This window comes from Lynx canadensis, chromosome A2 (assembly GCF_007474595.2).
Source record: "Lynx canadensis isolate LIC74 chromosome A2, mLynCan4.pri.v2, whole genome shotgun sequence".
Lineage (NCBI taxonomy): Eukaryota > Metazoa > Chordata > Mammalia > Carnivora > Felidae > Lynx > Lynx canadensis.
The window spans coordinates 14,324,888-14,349,522 of NC_044304.2; the positions used below are offsets into that span (position 1 = coordinate 14,324,888).

At 47.5% G+C, this 24,635-nt stretch overlaps 2 protein-coding genes across 5 annotated transcripts in view; both read left to right on the plus strand.

Annotated features, from left to right (window-relative positions):
- The first annotated feature begins 3,605 nt into the window (after positions 1-3,605).
- Positions 3,606-3,761, plus strand: LOC115499910 (60S ribosomal protein L39-like). Its single transcript, XM_030294160.1, has one exon. The coding sequence runs from the start codon at positions 3,606-3,608 to the stop codon at positions 3,759-3,761; it is 156 nt and encodes a 51-aa protein (XP_030150020.1).
- Positions 3,762-9,652: 5,891 nt separating this feature from the next.
- Positions 9,653-24,635, plus strand: part of GATAD2A (GATA zinc finger domain containing 2A) — a 105,156-nt gene continuing 90,173 nt past the window's right edge. For 3 of the 4 annotated variants that reach the window (XM_030305319.1, XM_030305351.1, XM_030305341.1), the window contains exon 1: positions 9,653-9,739. The gene's annotated coding sequence lies outside the window, so the exon portion shown is untranslated. Of the gene's footprint in view, positions 9,740-24,375; positions 24,447-24,635 lie in introns of those variants that run through there. The other variant, XM_030305328.1, reaches the window with a different exon arrangement.

Consider the following 24,635-nt stretch of genomic DNA (forward strand, 5'->3'; position numbering starts at 1 on the left):
CAGCATCGCCTGGAGCAGGGATGAAGGTTTCCAAGACCAGGTGGTTCTAGGGAACTCCTAGATTAGTAAGATTAGTAAAATTAGTAAGAAGGTAAATTAGTCTCTAAAGCTAGGCAAAAGCTGTGGTTCAGGTTTTCCCAACCCAGGACATGTAGAAATAAATACCCCTGCTCCAAGTATCCTAGGAATTCTCCCCTCCTTGGAAGGCCCCAGTGCAGGGGCTTCTAGAGCTTTCTCTGTTGGACAGCAAGCTGCTTCGTTCTCAGGAACATTCTAGAGGCTGGAACCAACCCCTCCACCCCCAGGACAGTTCTGAATCACTAATTGAGGTTGGTTACTTGAGTCTGTGGTGAGAAGCATCGCTCGCCAGACCACTTGCTTTCAATTTAAGAGATCAGAGCCTATGGACTGACTGTACCTCTGTGTGTGCACAAAATCAAAAGTGGGCCTCATATGTCTGCATATGGACTGGAACCCCCCTGGAGGGACATGAAAGAGCCTGATGTCACAGCCTGTGGGCAAGGAGACAGGAGGCCTGAAATTTGGAGTGAGAGAGAGAGATGCCTCCTCCTGGTGCCTTTGTCCTTGAACAAAGGAGTGAACTTTTGAAAGATTAAAACCGAAAGGACAAACTAAGGTGGAGGCACTACGTGTCCTTTTTCATGCCAGGCCATCCTTGAAATGCTCACCTTGCCATCTGTCCACTGCCAGCCCCATGTAGGTCTGCAGGGGAAAGAGAGGAGACTCTGTGCTGCACAGATCTGTTTCTATAGTATTTACATGTCTGGGGGGAAATCTCTTTCTCCCGGCTCTCTTGTCTATGCTTCGGCAACAATCCAGAAGGAAATTCTCATGAAGAAGCCCAGAGCCTTGGTGATGAGATGTGTCAGAGGCTGAGCAACAGGAAGGACAAGCCTGGCCCAGTCTGGGAGCCCTGATGGCCGGCTGCTTCCCCACAGACTGGCCCAAAGGCCTTAACATGGAGGACGGGGGCAGCTCAGCAGTGACAGGGAAACTTCTTTCGCTAAGGCACACGTGAGACCTTTAGGGCATGATTCCTGAGTGCTCAGAGCTCCTTGGGGACTGCCGAATTCCGCCCAAGACAGGAGTCCAAACCCCGGATCCCCAAGCTGCCTGTTCTGCTCCTGGAGTTTAAACGACCATGAAGGTGCAGTGAATTTCTGGCCTTTAAGACTCAGTCAGGCTCAGCCCAGAGAGCGGCTTGGTCCTTGCTTTGTTGTCAAGCTAAGTTGTACCCTCTCTGCGTACTCCTCACTTGGGAAATGTAGGAGGGGGACTAGCTGATTTCTTAACTTCTTCTCTGGGATATCCAACATAGGATTATCTACTCGAAGAGGGGACACAGAGGAGAGAAATGAAGAGGCATTAAGAAATTGTGGGTGACTCAAGAATTTAATGTTTATAGGTAATTGACCATGGGTAGATTAACTGCGTGTGTGTATTTATTATGTGTATATTGAGGAATGTGGTTCTATTCTCTGGGAATATATTATGTACTAGAGATAAAAAAGAAAGAAACAGGGAGGCCTGGGTGGCTCAGTCCATTAAGCGTCCGACTTCGGCTCAGGTCATGATCTCACGGTTCATGAGTTCGAGCCCCGCATCGGGCTCTGGGCTGACAGCTTAGAGCCTGGAGCCCGTTTCAGATTCTGTGTCCTCCTCTGTCTGCCCCTCCGCTGCTTCCACTCTGTCTCTTGCATTGTCTCAAAAATAAATAAACGTTAAAAAAATTTTTTTTAAATGCACAAAAACTAAAGGATTATGAACAGAAAACGTTAGTCACCAACACACTCATGGCCTCCGCAGGTGGAAAGCCTTGGCTGGAGTCGAGGATTTCGTCCTTCACTCTGGACCTTCCTGCCTCTCCATGCTGCAGCCCAAAGAGCTGTGACCACGCCCGGCTCTAGTTTGAGGTGGCCAGGAAGACTTTGGGGAGAAAGCAGACAATTGCAAAGATTTCAGGATGGGAATTCAGACCTAGGTTCTGGTTTTGTTTATTTGTGACCCCGGCCGAATAAAAAACCCTGAACCTCAGCTGTATCCCCTCCCAAATGGGGCACTATTCCTTGACCCCACACAACTACTAAGAGAGGGAGATGTAGTGAGGGAGGCAAAAGCTGGCTTAGCCAAGGGCAGCATGCTGAACCAGCCCTTTTCAAATCATAAACAACGTTCTACCGACTGTGAGTTCGCCAAGATGTTGATGGGTGTTCTTAGAATAAAAGAAAACAGATCACATGGTCAAGGAAGTTTGCAATATACCACAATAACATCCATTATCAATAGTAAAGGTTTAGCGAAATCCTGTAGCTGACAAAATAATTTAACAGAGAAATTAATCGTAGAATCCCTATTGATATCTTGGGGGCATTCTAATGTCCCATGGAGTCCAGAGAGGGGCATTTTGTGCTGATTAATGTATCCCCATGGGGGATACATTCCAAGACACCCAATGGATGCCTGAAACCACAGATAGTACTGAACCCTATATATACTATGGATTTTGCTCTATATACATACCTATGATAAAGTTTAATTTATAAATTAGGCACAGCAAGGCACAATAACTAATAATAGAATAATTATAACAATACAATGTAATAAAAGTTAAGTGAATGTGGTGTCTCTTTCACATTCTCTCAAAATATTTTATTGTATTGTACTTAACCCTTCTTCTTGTGATGATGTGAGATGATAAAATTCATACACAATGAGATGAAGTGAGGTGAAGGACGTAGGGACTGTGACACAGCATTGGGTTACTGTTGACCTTCTGACAATACCTCAGAAGGAGGATCGTCTACGTCCAGACCATCATTTGCCCACGAGTAACTGAAACCACGGAAAAGGTGTGGATAAGGTGATACTGCTGTGAGGCATCATTCCAGAATGACGCATCCCAGGGAGAAACTGGAGTGAAGGGAGGGCCACAGGAGGACTTTGAATGCCAAGCTAAGATTCAGCCTTCGGTGCTGAAAGTTTCAGAAACATCTTCTTCTTAATCACAAAAGCAATACAATACCAGCCTCCTTAAAAATGGAAGTTTTGGGGGGGCGCCTGGGTGGCTCAGTCGGTTGAGCGGCCGACTTCGTCTCAGGTCACGATCTCGCGGTCCGTGGGTTTGAGCCCCGCGTCGGGCTCTGTGCTGACAGCTCGGAGCCTGGAGCCTGTTTCGGATTCTCTCTCTCCCTCTCTGCCTCTCCCCCACCCACTCTCTCTGTCTCTCTCTCAAAATAAATAAGTAAATTTAAAATAAAAAAAGAACTCTCCAGAGATTTAAGAGCTTTCAGCCTAGGACACTGGAAAGTGATGTTCGTGCAAAAGAAAAGAGTGATAAAGGCTAACTAGTTTAAAGGATAGGGCTCCCTCTCCCTTTTCTCTGCCATTATGGTGTGTGTAATTGACTCTGTGCCTCGCCATGTCTTCTTTTTTTTTTTTTTTTCAACGTTTATTTATTTTTGGGACAGAGAGAGACAGAGCCCAGAGCCTGACGCGGGGCTCGAACTCACGGACCGTGAGATCGTGACCTGGCTGAAGTGGGATGCTTAACCGACTGCACCACCCAGGCGCCCCTGTGTCTCGCCATGTCTTCTTACATGACTTTCAGGATCAAGGGATTCCTGGTTGAGAAACAAAAGCAGACTCATCCCATTCCCAAGTGGGTTTCGATGAAAATTAGTGATAAAATCAGGTATAACTCTAAGAAGAGACATTGGAGAAGAACCAAACTGAATCTATAAGTCACTTGTGAGACGGCACACATAGTTATACTGTCTCAAGGTCACTAACATCTTACCATGTCATACTGAAAAGGTCACTACTCTTTCTGGGCAGGTGGACATGTTTTATTAGGAAAATAATGTTTTTCCCCTTTGTCTCTGTGCTTCTGCACTAGTAGGTTGGTTCAGTAATAAATATATGAGAACTTTTGTTTGGGGGGAAAAAACAGAATGGAGAATGGATCAAAGAGAAAGACATCAAATTTTGTCTGGACCACGTTCAGATGTTGGGGTTGAGTCACATCCCATGTAGAAAGGAAGGAGATCCTAGATAGGAAGTCAAGCTGACTGGAAATACACATCTGGGAGCTCCTAAGAGTTCCACTCCTCGAAGGGATTCATTCTCTGAAGAAACACAGAGGGCACAGAGGAGTAGCAAGACAGGAGCAGCCTGGCAGAATTTCCAGGTAAACTGGCACGAAGACTGAGCAGGAGACCAGAAGAGGCAAGTTCCCCAGAAGCCATGAAAGACATTTCAAGGAGTACAGAGTGTCCTCTAGACGCTGGAGGTTGGGGAAAATGCGGACCAAGAAGAGGGGAATCACTGACTTCTCAGTAATTTGAGAGAAGGGTTTTAGTGGCAGGATTAGATACCAGCCTGACAGGAGGAAGGAATGGCAAGGGAATGAAAGCATTTAGGCCGGGTCTACAGGTGTGATATGCATGCCACTTGGAGGCAGACAGGGAGTCACTTCAGTCCTAGGGCGCAGGACTGTTTTGTCTCAAGGAAGAGAGAGGTTAAGGGAAGGCTCTGAAATGCAGCAGAATGAAACCCCTGACCTGGGTTTTAGGCTCAGGTGTAACTGCTTGCCTGGGATGCTAAAGGCCTTCAGATTCCGCAGAACCTCAAGGGGAATTCTCCACTGGCGGCAGTAAAGCAACTCTTTTCCATCCAGCACAGCAGTTGGCTTCTCCCTTTGCATGCAAAGTGGCCACACATGTCTAAAATGAACTTGCTCCTGCTCAGAAATACTTTGATGCCTGGTTGGGGAAGTTACCCTTTTGGGCTAGTAGTCTTCTGGGCTGTAGGCATGTAGGTGTAGACAATACTTTTTGCTTCAGCAAAGGGTTATCACTAATCCCATTTAATTATGTCAATAAGAATCAGGTAAGATTTGTTACTAGAGTCCAGGTTTTTGATCTAGAGACTAAAAAAGCCAGGCAGAAAGGGCTCCTGGGCTCCATCTGGACTTAATTCCAGATTTTCTAGCCTGGATAATTCAGGTGCTACCTGACTTTCTCTTGGGGAAGCAGGAGGGTGACAGGTCAAACTCTTGAATTGGTAGTGTCTATTTCTCTCTGGAACCAGACACTGACTTTTTATCATCTTTTCCCTGGGAGAGCCAAGGCGAATTCCAATGGATCTGCTAAAGGATGCAGGTTTCAGTAGATTAACAATTCACATATGTGAACCTCATAGTAGTGCTTGGCAAACCCAAATGGATTTTGCAGTCCAACAATCTTAGAAGGCAATAATGGAAGGGCACTTTGCTCTGGGCACCTGAACTGCCACTGTCATCGAGTGCCATCAGAGGACTTTAACATTTGCGCTTAGGTCCCTTCCCACTGGAATTAACCAGCTGTCATTCTTCATTGTTAGTGGCCGCTCTACCTTGTCCGAGACCATGACACCAATAGGGGGTCTCTGTAGGCTGGCACCCACCAGGCCCTCATTTTTCTAACTACCACTGAGGCCCTGCCTTCCTTGCTGCCTGTGAAGTCACCTGGCTCACTTCCTGTTTCCCTATTTGGATGTGAATGTCACTTAGCCAGTTTGCCCACATGATTTCCCAGACCTAGGAAGGGACACGCCTTGATGCAGAGAGATGCAATCCAAGGCAGAGAGATGTAATCGCTGTTACCACTGTGGAAAGGAAAGCCATCCTTGGTATGGATCACATGTTCTCTCCATTTTTTATGTCAGAAGCTGTGCTCACGTCATCCATTTTGGTGGGGCATTTCGCTCCCTCTGATCAATGTCCATTTGCCTTGGGCTCTTCCAGGATACAATTTTCCAGCCAAATGAGGTTTTCGTTTTACGTTTAGGATTCCAGACTTCACGGACATCCCTTAATCCAACATCTCTGCCTCTAGGCAATGCCTTTTTCCAGAGAGTAAAGAAATTCTGTACATTCTTAAAATAAAAAGGTGAAACGTAATTATAGGCCCTGACATTTAAAAAAATTTTTTTAATGTTTATTTATTATTTTTGAGAGAGAGACAGAGACAGAGAGAATGAGTGGGGGGAGGGGCAGAGAGAGAAAGGGAGACACAGAATCCAAAGCAGGCTCCAGGCTCCGAGCTGTCAGCATAGAGCCTGATGTGGGGCTTGAACTCACGGATTACGAGATCATGACCTGAGCCGAAGGTGGACGCTTAACCGACTGAGCCCCTCAGGCACCACTAGGTCCTGACATTTCTAAGGATTGGCCTGGAAATCACACCAGATTCCCCTGAAATAACCTTACTTCATTTGCAATCTCTCTTTGACAAAGTTAATTTCGGTGGCCTTGACCCTGATTATGGTCCCTCACTTGCCCTTTGCTCTTACTAGACCTGTATCCAGAACCTTCTCACAGCTTGCCTCAGAGAGAAGTAAGGCTCAGGAAGTTTTTGGTTCTCAACATGTCTCTGCTTGACATAAGGACTCATAGGTCCCCCTTCTTCTCCCCTTTCCTGCACATAGGCCCAAAGTGAGATTAAGGCGATGCAAGTTTAGGATCCGGCCATAAAGTAGCAGTGGGAGGTGAACAAGTCACAGTTACCTTCTAGGCTGAACTGCTCTTTGATCCCAGTTCAATTCAGTAACTATAATAACGCTGAGGGGTTACTTAAAGGAATAAGTCTGCAGCCCCGCTCTCAGGAAGCATCTTGCTTAGTGGCTGGAATGAAAGGAAAAGCTCCTGAGTCCTACTGGGCACCACGCACGGTACAAGGCATTTTGAGCTCACACTCCTCAGTGCGACCTTTAGAGACTGGTGCTCTCATTTCTGATATGGCTGAGGAAAGTAACTGGCCTAGCTCCTGGGGGTTCAACAGCAGCTCTGCTGGCCACCAAGTTCTGAGTGTTTATTGTCCACCCGGACTGCCTCAGACACTTGCAGAATATGGGAACTGTTACAACAGAGGTGCAAACAAGGGGATCTGGGAACACATTATCTTGTTTCCAGTGACTTCCTTCCCTAGCCAAGGACTCTGTCACCCTTGCCACTTGGGTCCAGGCTGAGCTCAGTCAGGGAATCAGGCTCCACAGGACTGGTCTGCCAACCTCCCATTCCTGTGACTCTCAGAATTTATCCTTTACTTTTCTTTCAGGAATGTCAGTCCACACAATAATCCTTTCCATTGCTGCTTCATGGTTTACAAACAGTTTCACATCATTATCTCATTTAATCACATTCCTACATCTTGGTACATCTTTAGTACAACATTCTGTCTTGCCTGACAGGCTTGTTTCCCTTTACTGCATTCATCTTGGCTCACAAGTTCCATCCTATATATAATTCAGGTATCTCGGTACCTTGCGCATTTGTGTGCACAAAGTGGGGGAGATCAGAGTTTGCCATGTTGACTCCTCACAGTGTTTGTGGGTCTTTCTCATTGCTGCCTTCTTCACCCCTTTGATTCAATGGTAGTTTTGGTTGTCTACTAAGAGCAAAGCTGGGTTCTTTTTTGTTGTTGTTTATTTACAAGTAAGTAATCTCCACACCCACAGTGGGACGTCAAACTCATGACGCGAGATCAAGAGTTGCATGCTTTCCCGACTGAGCCAGCCAGGTGCCCCAAAGCTGGGTTCTTTAAAAGATTTTATTTTTAAGTGATCTCTATACCCAACGTGGGTTTGAACTCAATACCGTGAGATCAAGACTGGCATGCTCTACCAACCGAGCCAGCCAGGTTTCCTAAAGATAGGTTCTTTGAGGGGGAAATCAGCCAACGAGTGAGTTCAGATTAACAGCGGGAAGATGCCTGGTGGGCCATGGTACAGGCTACAGCAGGGGTGCAAACACTGCAGTTTGAGTGACTGATGAATTTTGTCTGGGGGGTGGGTGGGAAGCAGGAATGCTTCCTGGAAGGGCCCCACCCAGCAGAGAAGGAAACGGCCCAAAGAGCTCAACAGGGGACAGAATCAGGAATGGCCACAAATTTGACCCTTGGGAAAGAGTAAAAGAGCAGCACAGAAAAATATTCTCAAAGAGAGAGAGAGAGAGAGAGAGAGAGAGAGAGAGAGAGAGAGCGCGCTAAATGGGTAGCTTTTCCAAAAAGGAAGTATTTAATTCCCCAGAATTTTCTAGGAAAGAAGAGTCTGATGGTCACATTTCTCAGGAAAAGGAACGGTTACTGCAACAAGGACACTGCTTAGAAAAACCTCAGGGAGCACAACTGCCTGACATTTCTTTAGTGAAAGGGATGAGGGGGCAAAAATCTCCTGCAATTCCGCTCTGGAGAAAGAGGTGCTTGAAGTTGCAAATTTCTCCTCTGGTGCGTGCGTGGCGGGGGGGTGGGGGTGGACTGTGTGTGGACATACAAGGTAGGAATTTCCCAAGCTATCTTCAGAGATGAGGGTCAGGGAGGGAGAGGGCGGTGGCCCCGAGTAGTGCTCAGAAAAGAGGCAGAGTATGCCCCCCAAATACTGTCCAAGAAAGGCAGTGGGCCGAGTGCCCCAAATTCCCTTCAGTCAAAGGGTCAAGGGCCCAAACCTCGACACATTTTCTGAGAAAACAGAGCTAGGGGTCGCGAATCTACAAAGTCATCCTCATCCTGGCAATTCGCAGAAAAGTCGGCAAGGCAAAAATCGCCAAAACTTTTCTCAGAAGAGGGCCAGAGCAAGAACCTCCAAGATTCTCTTTAGAAGAGGGGCCAGGAGCAAGATTCCTGGATTCTCCTCAGAATGGGGGCTAGCAAACGAATTCTGAAGATTCTCTTCAGAACGGGGGCCAAGGACAAGAATTTCCAGGATTCTTCTCAGAAGAAGTCGAACCCACAACTCTTGTCAGAAAAGAGCGCAGAGGGGGAAAGAATCCCCTCGGGAACAAGGCCGAGCCACTGGTTGTCCAGTCTCCTCCGAGCGCGCCTCACGCGGCCCCGCCCACCGCCCGGCGTAACCGCCCCACACCCGCCCTGCCCAGGCCCTCTCCGGTGCATTGTGGGTGGGGCGCCCCTGCTGAGCACTGCGGGGAACCCCCTGCCCAGCCAGTTGTCGGCCGCCGGGCGGCCCAGCCGAAACGCCCTCCGGGGTCCGAGCGAGCCGGCCAAGAATTGACGCGTCCCCAAGTCCCCGCCCCTCTTGGCGTTCCCGCCCCGAAGCCGAAGCCCCGCCCCCGAAAAACAGCGACTGGCCCTGAGGCCCGCTCCACTCTCCCATTGGCAGGTCGCCTGTCAGTCACGCCGCCCCACCCCCTCGGGCCCGCCCAGGCCGCCGGCGCGATCCCGAGGGCCAGCCGGCTCGCGCACTCATTGGCTGTCCGGCACTGTCCGTCGTGAGGCTGGCCACGCCCACGGTGGGGCGCGGACCCCGAGAGCCTCGGCCGGACCTCATTGGCCTGCGGCGCCGCCACTCGACGAGACGCGCCTCAACCCGGAAGTGTGCGAGGCGAAATCTGCCTAGCAACCGGGGAAGCCGGGCTGCGAAGCGGGCAATTTCAGTGTGAGAAGGAGCGGCGAGACCGAGCGGCGGCTCCGAGCGCGGCGCGGCGGCTCCTCCCGCCCGGGGTCAGCGCCCCGGCGCGCGCACGCGCACCCCCGCCACCCGAGCGCGCTCCGCGCCGCCCGCGCAGTCGGTCGGTCGGCCGTCTGTCGTCCTGTCGCCGCCGCCGCCGCCGCCGCGGGCGCCACCTGAGGGAGCCGTCGCCGCGGGACCTGAGCGGACCGGACCGGACCCCGCCTCCCGAGGCCGCCCGGGGCCCAGCAGCCACCCGCGGAGGCGCCGAGCAACTTCGGTGAGTGAGGGGCCGGCGCCGCTGGTGGCGGGTCCCCGGCTTCCGGTGCCCCGGGCTTCTCTGGGGCTTCCGCTTCTCTGAGGGGACCGCCTCCGGTGCGCGGACCCCCTTGTCTGAGGGGAACCCCGCCTCTCTGAGCGGAGACCCCCTTCTCTGAGGGACCCCCATCTCTCTGAGTGGCCCCCCGTTTTCTGAGGGGCTCCACCTCTCTGAGATACTCCACCCCTCGGAGAAATGCCAAGTCCTCTGAGGGACCCCCACTTTTCTGAGGGGAGCGCTTCTTCCCGGATGGACGTTCCACTTTTCTGAGGGACCCCCTGCCTCTGCGGGGGAGCCTTCCTTCCCCCATGTCTTTGAGGAACCGCCAGCTTCACTGAGGGACCCTCGCCCCTCTGAGAACCCCCCTCCCCCCCCGCAACTTCTCTGAGGAGACGACGCGATGTTCTGTCTCTGCGGGGCCCCCTGATTCCCTGGGGACCCTTGCTTCTCTCAGGAGACGACTTGATTCTAGGGGAACTCCCACTTCTCTGGGGGACCCAGACCTCCCTGCCTTTCCAGGGACCACCCCCCTGCCCCTCCCCCCTCCCATGGTCTGTGAGGAGGCCCCTGCTTCTCTGAGCTGTTGTCCCTCTTCTCTGACGTGTTCCCCTTTGGCCCTTGCTTTTCTAAGGTGCCTCCGGCTTTCTACGGGTCCCCTTCCCCCCCCTGCCTTTCTGAGACACTCTCCCTGCTCTCGGTCCCCACTTCAGCGGGTGACATCCCTTTCCCAAGCGTCCCTCCCCCGCCTGAGGTGCTGCTGTTGCTGCTGTCACAATCCTTCTTGGAGGTGGTCCCCACTTTTCTGAACTGTTCCCATTCTTGATGCGACCCCCTCCTTTTTGGTGAGTGCCTCCTCTTTCCCGAGGGGTCCCCACTACCCCGAGATGCCCATTCATCAGACTGGAGCCTTAGTTGTCTGAGGAAGAGTTCCCCCCTCTTCCAAAATGTGTTCTTTTGGGTTCTCCATTAATCTATGGAAGCCACAATTTTCTGAGGGTCTCTGGCTCCTCCAGAGGTTCTGCCCCTAATATCCCCATTCCTAGGGGATCCTCATGTCCCTTAAGTGTGCCTCCACTTTTCCAAGATCACTTCTGCTGGTGGGAAACACCATGGACTTTTTCACTTCTCTGAATGGGTGCCCCCGCATTCTGAGGCCTTCCCCTCCCACTTGCCAGAGGACATTTCCCCCTTTCCTGAGGTTTCCCTCCTGATTCTCTGAGGGAGAAACTCTTCCTTCATTTTCCTTGGATCCCCCAACTCCAAGCCTCCCCTGTTTCTGTTTATGGCACCCTCTTCCTCCTTTCTGGAAGGAGAGACCAGAAATGTGCCCCCTCTTGTCTTCTTTCTTGCCAGATTGGAGGAGGAGTTCTTTGAACTTTTACCTCAGCTTCCAGGGACCTGGAGAATTTTGTGGCTGGAAAGGAATTTGGGAGACAGAGTCAAAAAGCGTTGTTTTCTCTTGTCCTTCTGAGACCTGCTAGATTTGAGGGGAAGCAGGAGCCGCTTGCCAGGTGACCACCTTGGTTCGCTCTAATTTTGAGCCTTGGGCCACCACAGTGTTGTGAGGCCCATGTGAAGGCTGGAGGGACAGGGTTGGAGCGTTGTCCTCCCGTTTTCCCCCATTATCACACTGTCAGGCTGTGAGACTGACCCATTTCCTGTCCCATCCCTCAATCCTCCCTCTGCATAGTATAACTCCCCCCTCCTCCCCACACCCCCCACTCCCACCCCCAAACAAAAAAGGAGAAGCAAAAACAGTCCTTCAGGTCTTCCTGCTGTGTTTTTTCTCTCCTTGGGCCTTCTGATTCACCCCTTGATCTCTAGAGGATCCCTGGTTTGTGGGCCACTCTGGTTTGAAAGGCAGGGCAAGAAGCAGGAAATGGGTCACCTTAGATCCAGGAAGGGTGGAAGGGAGGCAAAGGACAGTATTTCTCTAAGTTTTAGGTAACTTCAGCCTGGCCCAAAGGAAGTTTTTACATGGCTTTTACAAATCTCATGTGTACTTTTTTTAATGGCCCACCCTGGATTCCAAATTCACTCCAGTAGCTAATTTTATCTGCTTTGCCAAACGCAGAGCTCTCTGGAGCCCAAGTAGATGAATGCTGGCATTGAGAGATGGTCCAAAGGACAGGAATGAACTCAGTTTGAAACCTGAGTAACTTGTAACCACTTCGTGTCCATGCACAAGTCTCAGGCTAAAAACATGGGGGAGAATGTTCTTGAAGTGGAGTTCTGAAATGTAGGCTGAACTGTTTGGTTTAGCGTTTCAACAAGTTCTTCTCTCTGACTCTGCTAGAACTGTAGTTCACTTTACAGTGTGACTTAAAGCTGTCTTTCTCCTGTTCGTTTCCATCTGGGTCTTGCTTAATTTGAGTCCTTTGTGAAGATTCCTGCCGAGGCTATAATTTGAGTTCTAAATTCGTCGGGGGACCATGTGGACACAAGTTTCAACTCGAGCTATTTTCTTCTGTGGAGAAGTGCTTGGAGAGTTTCCTGGGCCCTCTGCTCCTGGGGTAGTCAAGTCCAGGCAGGAAGGTGCTGCAGACCTGGTTGCTCTCTTACTGCCTCTTCCTGGTCAGTTGCAGGCACTGCCCTGAGGGGAAGGGTACGGATGGTGGGGAGCTTGGGGGTTAGGGTTTCCTGAGACAGGGCAGAGAAGAGCTGACACATATTTATTTTGAATGAGACCCATAGGACCAACAGGATGGGGTGTTGGAAAGAGAAGGGGGAGCTTTGAAGCCAGAAGGACCATCTGATTCAGGTTTTGGTCTGTCCTTCCTAGTTGTGTGGCCTTGCACAAGTTAAAATGCAAAATCAGCACGTTACTAAATATTTGAGGGCCACATCTCTATGAATGTGTGTGAAGATGTCCACAGATGGGAAGTGCTTCCTAGACATACGAATGAATGAATCTGAGGGGAGGCAGTCAGTATAGACATATGAATGAATGAGTGAATGAATGAATGAAGGGGAGGCAGTCAGCATAGCACCTAGCACATGATTGGTGTGCAATAAAGGTTGTCTGTTGTGCTTATGAGATCAGGGTTCCAGACCAGGAAGCTTTTGACATTCTGCCAAGGCTAAATATGCCCGTAGAGAAAGAAATGTGGTATGTTTCTTGCAAAACCCACTATCACCCTGGGTCTTGTAGCATTTTTCTGTGTTCAGATAGCAGCTATGAGATGGACTTGCTGCGTAGCAGGCATTTGCTGTGTAGAAGGCATTTGGCCTTGTCTTCTGCTTCTGTAAAATGGGGTAATTTGTAAATGGAGGGCAAGTAGGGAGATGTACTATAATTAGACTGTCGGCAAAGTAGAAGACTATAATGAACTTTAAGAGTTGTGGGAAGAAAAAAATAGGTGAACTATAAACCTAAAGGATCATATTCATATTTTGGGACTGCTTGAGTGAGCAATATACAGCAGTTACCTGGTGAGTGATCTCTTCTTACACAATAGAACCTTGAAAGAAGAATGTTCTTTTAGGGTAATGGATCAGATTTGGGGACAAAAGACTGGGAAAGTGATGTACAAAGGCATTTGCTGTCCCATAATAATAGTACATTGAGAGGGCCAGTGTGTGGCTTAGTGCCCATGAGGAGATCAGAGTTCACCTTGAGCTCCCAGGATCTAGAGAGCTGTGGAAGATGGTAACTTAGGGTGGGGGTGGAGGTAGGGGCTGGGGTGGGCAGGACACTTTTTTTGGGGGGTGGGGGAGGATTCTTTCTTAGCAATTACTGAAAGCCCTGAAATCATGGCCAGAGAGTTGGGCCTAGCCTTTTTCACTTACTAGTGTGGGGACAGATGGCACACAAATATGGGTGAAATAATGGGTGAAAATCTGAGCTAGGCCTCCACTGGGCTACTTCCAGGTTTGAAGGATTCCCCACCTGCCTTTGAAATTACTCCCTCTCCCTCCCTCTTCCCCTCTTTACTTTCTTCTCTCCCTCCCTCTGCCTCCCTCGCTATTGAGGCAAAGAATCCAACAATCTTAAATTCCTCTTTTTAAAAATTTTTTTTAAAAAATGTTTTATTTTTGCGAGAGAGAGTGCAAGGGGGGAAGGGGCAGAGAGAGAAGGGGACAGATGATCCAAAGCCAGCTCCTCATTGCTGATAGCAGAGAGCCCAGTTTGGGGCTCAAACTCACAAACCATGAGATCATGACCTGAGCCGAACTAACTGACTGAGCCACGCAGGTGCAGGTGCCCCCTCTTAATTCTTTTAAAGACAGTTATTCCATTAAAGAAAAAAGAACAAAGCTTTATTATTTTTAAGATATAAAAAATAAAGTAAATAACTCTAAAGGGCTCACTATCCCTTTTGAAATTGTTCTGTGTCTTTTTGTGTCACAGACTTCACTCTGGTGGATGGTGGCGTCACCACCAAGTCTCTTATCTAACAGGAAGTTTTTTAAACTTTTTTTTTTTTTTTTTTTAATTTGAAAGATCCTTACAGCAGTAAAAACCCTTGGATAGTTAGAAATGATATTGATCTAGGTACATGTATTAGACGTAATGTAACATGGTTATCTGTTGGTGGGGAGCTCTAAAAGGCATATGGGTCCCAACACTGCCCAGCTTCTAACTCTGGACGATAAACTGTTGATTTATATTACTGAAATAGCTAGGGAAGTCAGGGTTTCCTTCCTGTTGGAGACAGCACTGGGGGCATTAAATCCCTGTAGGATCTTAATGACAAGAAAGAGACTGACCTCTTCTGGAATTGGGAAATAACTACTGTATGAAGTTGTTCCATCCAAATGCATGGAAGGTGTTATTTTTAATTTCTAGTATTAAATTTGGCTTTTTCCTGTCTGTAGCCTGGCTGCTTTTGTTTATTGTGGTGCATTGTTAGAATGATAATTTATCTCTTCAAACTGGCCTATAAGGGACAGTTTGAGCACTCAACTAAACAAGACTTTTCTTGTGTGGCCATAAGGTAGTGCATTAAAAAAAATTTTTTTTTAACATTTATTCACTTTTGAGAGACAGAGCATGAGTGGGGGAGGGGCAGAGAGAGAGGGAGACACAGAATCTGAAGCAGGCTCCAGGCTCAGAGCTGTCTGCACAGAGGCTGACGCGGGGCCCGAACCCATGGACTACAAGATCACGAACCCACTGAGCCACCCAGGGCCCCAGGGCATTTTTTTTTTTTTTTAACGCAACTTAAATTGGATTAAAAAATAGTGTTAAATATTCTGGCTCATGTAACTTCCTATATCAGCAAATAATCCAGCAGTAAATGTTTGTGTGACGACGTTGCACCAGGTTTACCATGCTGGGTGCTGGCAGCCTAACAGTGAGTAGGATAGATGAAGTCAGCTCTCAAGGAACTTAATCCCAGTCACAGAGAAGAAAACAATCAAATGAAAGACTATTGCAGAGCTTCTTTGGGAATATCCCTGGATGTTGGGAGTTTGGGGTGGAGTTTCTTGGAGGTTTAGAAGTGAAACCTCACTACTACTCTAATTTACTCACTGGACTCTGCTTCTGTTTCCTCCATCTTAAAGGAGGCAAAAATCATGGCATTTTCCTGGGTGATTGTTGGCTGTTGGCACTAGTTGATTCAGGATGACTGTGACTATAATCTTTGAGAAAAAAGAGAATCTGGGATGGTCACTGGCAGGAGCATTTTCAGCTTCGCTTTTCTTGAAGTCAGTGGCAGTGTGTTTTTGGAATCCTGTGGCATTTCTTCATGGCAGTGCATGTTATGCACAGAGATAAACAGCTCTAAAAGCCCTCTCGCCTTGTTTGAAATCTTAAAAGAAAATTCAGACAAGCAGAGTGCTTGGCTGTTGTTTATGGTATGGGAAAGAGTAGTGAGCTTTGAAATAGATAGACTACTTTGTTGTGCATTAGTAGGTTGTTGGTGCACAGTTCCCTCTGCCCTAGGGTTCCCTCTTATACTGGGGTTGGAGAAGCACTAACCTTAACCTTTCCATGATGTCAGATTTGATGTTAAGCCACATAGGTCAATTATGTGACAGATGCTTTTCTTAAGTGTATTTGTGAGGGGTGGAGCCGGAGAGCAGGGGTGGAAATTCATTCAAGACACATGCTTCAAGAGGAGAGAGAGATTATAAGGAGAGTTTCTGGTAGTGTTTTGCTTTCCTTCAAAGTACTGACTTAGAGGTGAAGAGGCAGGCTCTGGCCGGAAGTGGGCGTGGACAAGTAATGCAACTGCATGTGACCAGGCTCCCACCTCTGGGCTTTGCTGCCCTTGGGAAGTGGATGCTTGCTCCCTCCTCACTTCCTGTTCCCTTGCCCTCCAGCAGAGTTCTTGGGCCCCAACTTGAGTATAGAAAATACATTCAAATTCTCACTTTTTTTTTCTTGATAAGCTGCTTTGTTAGAGCTGCGATCCACCAGTGGACTTGCACTTGGCAGTTTTGGGGGCTCAGCTAATGTACCTACAAACTTAGGACTATCTGGCAGGGTAGCCAACAGGATGGTTTTCTGTTGCATTATCACAGTGTTCCCTGCAGGAGCTTGCCTGTAGAGGGCTGCTCTGGAGATGTGTATAGAACTCAAGGAAGCAGACATTAGCAACGTCCTTCTGCAAGAGTGTGTTCTTGAAGAATGGTTTACTATTATTTGTCTTTATTACTTTGTAAAAGTACCCTCTGTGCAGTAGAAACTTTAGAGCCAGAAAGACTTGGGTTTGTATCCAGATTCTGACACTTGCTGGCTCTGCGACCTCAGGGAAGTGGTTTAACTCCAAGTGGCCTAACTTCTTTGAGTCTCAGTTTCCTCATTTGTGGGGTAGGGATGGTAAGCATGAAGCAGGTGGCCAGATTGTTGTAGGCGCCCGATAAAGGTAGTTGTTATGGAATCATATCAAAGCTGAATGACCCTCTTAAAGTTGGCACTCAAGTTTGGATAACTAACTACTTATGTCAGTTAATACTGTCTGAGAGTAAATCAGTCCATGTTGGGGCCACAAGCTGGGTGCAGCTGAGGACCGGTATCTAGAGGTTCCCAGATTGGTTGATTTTTTTCCCAGTGAGTTCTCTCAGTTCACTATGGCTTTATGCTGCTGTGTATCACTTTGATGTACTTACTATATAGACTTTCAGTGCCTCCTGAAGCATGGATAGGGTGACTGGGAAAAGGGCTCAAACTGGAGGGTGGGTAAAGGAAGGGTGATAGAGCTACTTGTTAGGTGGCTAGGCATTCTGGGGAGAAGAACAGCATAGGCATGGGCAGGGACCTGGAGGTAAAAAAAAAAAAAAAAAACAAGGTGAGTTCTCTTGACCTGAGGAGGTTATGAACATCGGAAAGTCAAGAGTTTGAACTGAGCACCTTTGGCAAGAAAAGTCTAAAGTTTACCTTTAAAGGTGTAGAAAGTTTTATAAAATGTCCACAGTAGGAAAGTTCAATTCAAAATTGAACTCAGATTAAAATAATATTTAAATTGAATTCTTAATAAACATTTTCAATCAGAAATCAATGATGTCCAGTGAAATCAGACCATCTGGACTCTCTTTGTACTGGTATGTAGTCTACATGAAGTTTAATCTCCTAAAGAGCTTCAAGAAAACAGATTTGGGGGCTGCTTCTGAATTATTATTATTATTATTATTTTTCTTTTTTTTTGAGAATTGTTATCATTTAAGCTGGTCTAAAATTCTTAACACAGCAAAACAAATTTTTAACTTGCATGGCATTTTCAAGGTTTAGGTTTTATACTTAGGAAACTTTCAAGTTATTGATTTATTTATTTAAAAAATTTTTTTTAATATTTATTTTTGAGAGAGACAGAGTATGAGTGAGGAACTGGCAGAGAGAGGAGACACAGAATCTGAAGCAGGCTCCAGGCTCTGAGTTGTCAGCACAGAGCCCGCTCTGGGGCTTGAACTTGCGAACCACAAGATCATGACCTGAGCTGAAGTCAGACGCTCAACCCACTGAGCCACCCAGGCTCTCCTCAAGTTTTGTTTTTTTTTTTTTTTTTTTTAAGTTTATTTATTTACTTTGAGAGAGTGGGAGAGAGAGGGCACGTGTACCCATGTGTGCTGATGGGGGAGGGACAGAGAGAGAGGGAGAGAGAGGATCTCAAGCAGGCTCCGTGTTGTCAGCCCAGAGCCCCGTGTGGGGATGTGGGGCTCGATCTCATGAACTGAACTGTGAGATCATGACCTGAGCTAAAATCAAGAGTCAGATGATAGGGGTTCTTGGGTGGCTCAGTCAGTTAAGTGATTGACTTCGGCTCAGGTCATGATCTTGCAGTCTGAGTTTGAGCCCTACATCAGGCTCTATGCTGACAGCTCAGAGCCTAGAACCTGCTTCAGATTCTGTGTCTCCCTCTCTCTTTGCCTCTCCCCTACTTGCACTCTCTCTCTCTCTCTCTCTCTCTCTCTCTCTCTCTCAAGAATAAATAAACCTTAAAAAAAAAAAAAAAGAGTTGGATGCTTAACCAACTGAACCACCCAGGCACCCTGAAACTTTCAAGGTTTATATTTAATCTCTCAATGTATCTCTATTGAAGGTTGACTTTTGACTTAAATTTGAAATAAATATCTTATTCTTCTGTTAAACAAGGAGTTGGTAAAATGTAGGCCTGATCAAGTCAGCATGCAAAAAGGCATGGGTGTTTTGTTATCAAGCTGTGAAGGAGAAAACCAGAAAGACCCATCCCCTGTATATATATTTTTTAATGTTTATTTATCTTAGAGAGAGAGAGAAAGAGACAGAGTGTGAGTGGGGGAGGGGCAGAGAGAGAGGGAGACACAGAATCCGAAGCAGGCTCCAGGCTCTGAGCTGTCAGCACAGAGCCTGACAAGGGGCTCGAACCCACAAACCAAACCATGAGATCATGACCTGAGCCGACGGACGCTTAACCAACTGAGCCACCCAGGCACCGCCCCCTGCTCCTCTGTATTTTTAATAGGAAATGCTAGACACCAGGGTAGGAAAGGGTGGGGGATACCCATCCTGTCAGGAAAACTTTTGGGAAAAATGTTTTACCTCCTTCCTACGTCAGGTTGGAAGATCTGCTATTTAACAATCAGGGAATGGGGTATGAATTGGATACCAAGTGTTAAAATATTTTTTTTCATGTCTAAATCATGGATGGGATGTTTATTAACAGACCAGTGATATGACTAACACTCTTTCTTTGCTAAATACGTTTGAATAGGTTCATCTCTAGACCTAAGATTAACATAAACTTTTTTTTTTCTTTTTTCTGGTAGCTTTTTGATTTTTCCTTAAAATTTTTTTTTAATTTTATTTTTGAGAGAGAGACAGCGAGGGAGGGGCAGAGAGAGAGGGAGACACAGAATCCAAAGCAGGCTTCAGGCTCTGAAAGCACAGAGCCCAGTGCGGGACTTGAACTCACGAATTGTGAGATCATGACCTGAGCCAAAGTCAGAAGCTTAACCTACTGACCACCCAGGCGCCCCAGATGTTTTTCCTTTTAATTCTTTAATTCATAGAAAACATAGTTCACTTACTCACTTTTCAAGACTTAAAATTGCTAAAATAGGTGGGCATTTTTTTTGTAAGCCACGTATAGACACAAAAGAGATAGTCCTTGCCAACTGGTGACACACGCAGGTGAAGACAGAGTGGGAGATATACTTCTGGGTTCACAGTAATGCATCTAGCAGTTTGTTTTTAACCCTTCAGGGGAGCATTTGTAAGCAGAATTCTGTAGTGTTGGGACTTCCTCATGGCCACACAGAGACTAAGTACAGATGGAGCCTGAACTCCATGTTGCCCAGCCACTAAGTATACGGAATTGTGGTTAGAAACGGTTAGAAACAACATTCAAAACAAAACAAACACATGCTGACAAAGTGGCCCGTCTCTAGAGAGCTGTGTTTTAGAGAGCTTTTCAGCATATATATGACAGGGATGAGGCAAACAGGTGCAGATATGTCTCCCACAAACTCCTAATCTAGCGGAAGAATGCTGTGATTTAAAAAAGGACATTTGTGGGGCACCTGGGTGTCTCAGTCAGTTAAGCATCCAATTCTTAATTTCGGCTCAGGTCTCTATCTCACTGTTCATGAGTTTGAGCCCCGGATCTGGCTCTGCCTCGCTGGCCTCTGCTCTGACAGTGCAAGCCTGCTTGGGATTCTCTCTCTCTGCCCCTCATCCGCTCATGCTTGTGCGTACATGCTCGCTCTCTGTCTTTCAAAATAAATAAACTTAAAAATAAAAGTAAAAAAAAATGACATTTGTTGTATCAGTTATTTAAATTTTAAATGCTTATTTATTTTTGAGAGAGAGAGAGAGAGAGAGAGAGAGAGAGAGAGAGAGCAAGCCAGGGGAATGGCAGAGAGAGAGGGAGACACAGAATCTAAAGCAGGCTCCAGGCTCTGAGCTGTCGGCACAGAGCCAGATGCGGGGCTCGAACCCATGGACGGGACTGTGAGGTCATGACCTGAGCCGAAGTCAGACACTTAACCGACTGAGCCACACAGGCGCCCCTGTTATAGCAGTTATAATGCACTGGGAGTGTCTTGTTTTTCATAAAGCATCACTGTAATAGTTCCTTTAACTGTTTTCTGGTCCTTGAAAAAAGTACCAAAACTATCAAAGTACTAAGGAAATCACATTAACATAGAAATGTTCCTTCCCTTTCACAACAAATTGCATTCTAATCTCACCAAGTGAATGTGAATTTAGGGTGAAATAAGAAACTATAAAACAATCCTGAGAGATTGTGCTTATGATTGTCCCTAAACTCAGTGAAAACAGTTTTAGACTTGAGTTATAGAAATGCAAAGTGTGGAAAGCGGTCAGTGATCTTTTCATAAAATACTTTAAAAGAGATTTGGTACACTTTTGAATAAACAACCTGTTTATTCTTTAGAGAACTTCTCAGAAAACAAGTGGGAGCCTAGGGTCACTGATAGCAGTAATCTCAAAATTGGTTAAAGCCTACAGAACTAGGTCTGCTTAGCCTGCAAATTTAAGTAATTAAGTGACAATACATTCTGTGTTTTGAGACAGGCATCTAGAAAGTTTAAAGGATAATGAATCCATCCCTTTTCAGCCCTTTCTGTCTCCAAAGCCCCACACTCCAGGTGTGGCCAGCCCTGGCCTCTGCCTCTGCTCTTCTGGATGCCTGGGATGTCCCATCTGTTAAGAACTGGCCCACATGTCACATCCAGAAAGATTTCCCTGATTCCTCCCCAGGCAGGCAGTAGCCCCTTCCTCTGTGATTCCTGTCTTTCCTATGAATGCATTTTTTGCATTGAAATCTTCTGTCTTTCTGTGCCTCCAGCCTGTGAACTTCTGGGGATGGTGCTTGCAAAACCTTTGGGGTGAGTTGTCTCTTAGTTTTTCTCCGTCAGTGTTTATCACATAAGATATCTTGAATTTTGTCCACCCAGAAACTTTTTTTTTTAATGTTTATTTATTTATTTTGAGGTGGGGGAGGGCAGAGAGAATCCCAAGCAGGCTCCGCACTATCAGTGCAGAGCCCCACAGGGCTGGAACTCATGAACAGTTAGATCATGACTTAAGCCGAAATCAAGAGTCTGACGCTTAACCTACTGAGCCACCCAGGCGCCCCTCCACCAGAAACTTTAAAGAAGTCTCCCAATTAAAAACACAAAAATACAGTACCTTAAACATTCAGTAGGTGATGCTACTCCTTTTCAGTTTCATGCTACTGTGGTGCCTTTGACCAATTTTCTGCCATGAAAGAGGACAGGAATATGGAATTTGGCCCAAATTTCTTTTCTTCAGTCTCTCTTTTGTGCAGGAATAGGCTCAGATGGTATTTAGTAGAAGTTTATCTAACAGTACATTAGAAAGATAATTAGAATATTTTTGCAGTGGTTAGGGCAGAAGGAAGCCTGGCTGTTATTAGTAAGGATCTGATCTTTGAAGGATATTACATTTAAAATGAATTTGTAAGAAAATTCTGTTTAAGGGGCGCCTGGGTGGCGCAGTCGGTTAAGCGTCCGACTTCAGCCAGGTCACGATCTCGCGGTCCGTGAGTTCGAGCCCCGCGTCAGGCTCTGGGCTGATGGCTCGGAGCCTGGAGCCTGCTTCCGATTCTGTGTCTCCCTCTCTCTCTGCCCCTCCCTCGTTCATGCTCTGTCTCTCTGTCCCAAAAATAAATAAACGTTGAAAAAAAATTAAAAAAAATAAAATAAAATAAAAAAGAAAATTGTTTAAATAACAGAAGTTTTTTTTTTATTTTAGAACAGAAGTGTTTTTAAAAGTATTATATTAACTGGTATCTGTCAGTATTAATTGACTGCCTTGTTTTTATGGCCAAGGGGAAACTGAGAAAAACATGGTTCTAGCCCTATATGTCTTTTAATTAGTTTCTTCAGCTTTAGAATGGAATCTAAAGGCGATTGCATCATATTTCATAATCACCCAGCTGAACTATTTGCCGTTTAGTCCAGCACTAGGCATTGAGGTAGCAAGGTCTTTAGTCTGAACAGCCTGAGCTGCCTGCCTGAGCTTCGAGGACTCTAAACAGGTCTGGATTTACTGTCGCTTTTTCCATCTACACACCTGGCTCCTCTCTTTCTATCACAAAAATAAACGCTTTAACTACTTCACCCTACCCCCACCCCTGCTTTCCCAGCTGGAGATGTTGGCACTGCCCTCTGGAGCAGCCCACCTGTCACTAGTGCACACCTCAGCCCACAGGGGTGTGTCATTAATATGTCGCAGCTGATGCCTCTCTCTTTAAAATAGGGTGGTTGTCACCTTGGTGACTCACACAGGGCTTGCCAGCTCAGACACTGGAATCTCTACATCTATCTCAAGTCTTGGGTCTCCCACCTGACCACACTTTGCTGTGTCTGTAGTTAATTAAGTTGGCATTAATCAAGACCCAGGTGAGGAGCTGTGAGGTAATATTTTGCTTGTATTGCTTTAATATACATCATCTGATTAATGGTCCTACAGTAAAGCAGTTCTCAAAATATACAGCTGCTGAATTACAGTGAAAATTTGGATATTTGCTTTTAACCTATTCTTGCACTGGGATCAGGGAGTTCCTGCATTCCTATACCAAGTCACCTGTTTGAGAATAAGACTATTTTTGAATTTGAACAATTGAAATTCTTTGTAGCAAAACAAATTGCTGACAAAATTGGGTCAGGGAAGGCGTTTGGGGTCAACAGTTTGTATTTTGTATCATTTTTAGTTTGAGGAATGCTTGCTTTTGGCCCAGGGGAGGTTGTGCCAGATGTTGCATTAAGCAGTTGGAAGATTTGGGGAGTGGGGTGGGGGTGGAATCAAGGACAAAAAGTTGCCAGTTATACGTGAAACTCAACACAATTAAAATGGGCTTTTTTTTGAACTTCTTATTGTGGGTAGCATATAGCAGAAAAACAATTTGTAAAACTTGTTCTACATTGTTTTTCAGGTTTGGAGGCAAGACCAATGGTGGGTTGAAATTACATTGAATCTCTTAAAAAATGAAACAGAATAGTTAATATCAGAATACAATGCAAGTAGTGAAAGTATATTTGGTAAAACTTGTTTCAGTAGTATGAATATGTATTAAGATGTGTTATAAAACAAATTAAAAGCCACTATTCAGGAGTCTAGGTGTCTTATCACGAATTGTTTTAACTCTGGAAAAAGAACATGAAAAGGGCCTTTTCTGTTGATTCTTCAAAACAGTCTTAATATTGGGAGCCTTCTTGTAATATTAGATATTTTGTGTTTCTATTGAAATTGTGTTTCCCTATATATAGTTTAATATATCCAAAGCCCATCATTCTCTCTCTCAGGTTAAACTGTGTTTCCCGTGTTTCCTCTATGTCACAGAGAAAGGAAGGGTGCAGATTTGCTGTCTTGGTGTGTGTGTTGGGGGGGGGGGGTTCACCTTCTCCCAGAGGCACGGGGTAGGGGTGGTGCCGATTGGGAGGTAACTGGAGAGGGAGAGCCGGCATCCTCAAGTGTCTTGAAGTGGGTGGGTCTGGAGCTTACTTAGAACTCTCTTCACTTCACAGAAGTGATGGTTTAGCCGACGACCCCCGCGGGGGTGGCACTCTAACCTCCGTTTTCGGAAGCAGCTGAGTTGCTCCAGGTCTTGTAGCTCAGCCTGAGCGAGGTCAGCAGTGAGCGCGTTGTGAGTCAGCTCTGGGCGCGGTCCGCCCGGCTCTGCTGCCGGTGAGCTGGCGACGACCCCTCGGCCCTGCGGAAGGCGCTGGGACTCGGCGCGGCGGGGGGGGGGGGGGGGGGAGAGCCCGCGTGGGAAACCAACTGGCAAAGTAGGGAGGCGCGTGGAGCGCGGTCGGCAGAGGCTGTGTTTCCGGGGCGGTGCCGGCCTGCCTTGCCCCGCCCTCCCCTCATCATTGCCCCGCCCCTACAATAAGGCCACGCCCACAGACCATCTGTCCCCGCCCAGCCAGGCGCGGGCGGGCGGCGTCGCCTTTAAGAGCTCCCCGGTGTTTTGGGGGCCGCGGGCCGGGCGCGCTGACCTGGTGCGCATGTCCCGGGCGGTGACGCCGGCGCCGGGCTCCATGTGTGCGGCCGAGGGGCGCATTATCTGGCCGGCGGCGCGGGCGGGCGGGCGGACCGGCGGAGCGAGCGCCGCGGGCCCGGGCGGCCCCACAGGCGGAGCAAGCGCGCGCGGCCCGGCGCCCCCGGCCCCTCGGCCGCCCGGACCCGCAGGCGACCCCGGCCCCACGGCGCCGCGAACCTGCGCGCTGCCCTAGGGCCCGGCCGGCCCGCGGCCCGGTAAGTTCTGGACCAAACTTGGCGGGGAGCAGGGGCCGGGGGCTGGGGTCGGGGCTGGGGTCGTAAGGTGGAGTCCGAAGCGGCGGAGGCGGCGAGGGTCGGGCAGGGTAGGGGGTCACTGGGCTCTGAGGGACCCCGCGTGAGCATAGAAAAGTGAGCGCGAGCGAGTGAGTTGTATCTACTCCTTGT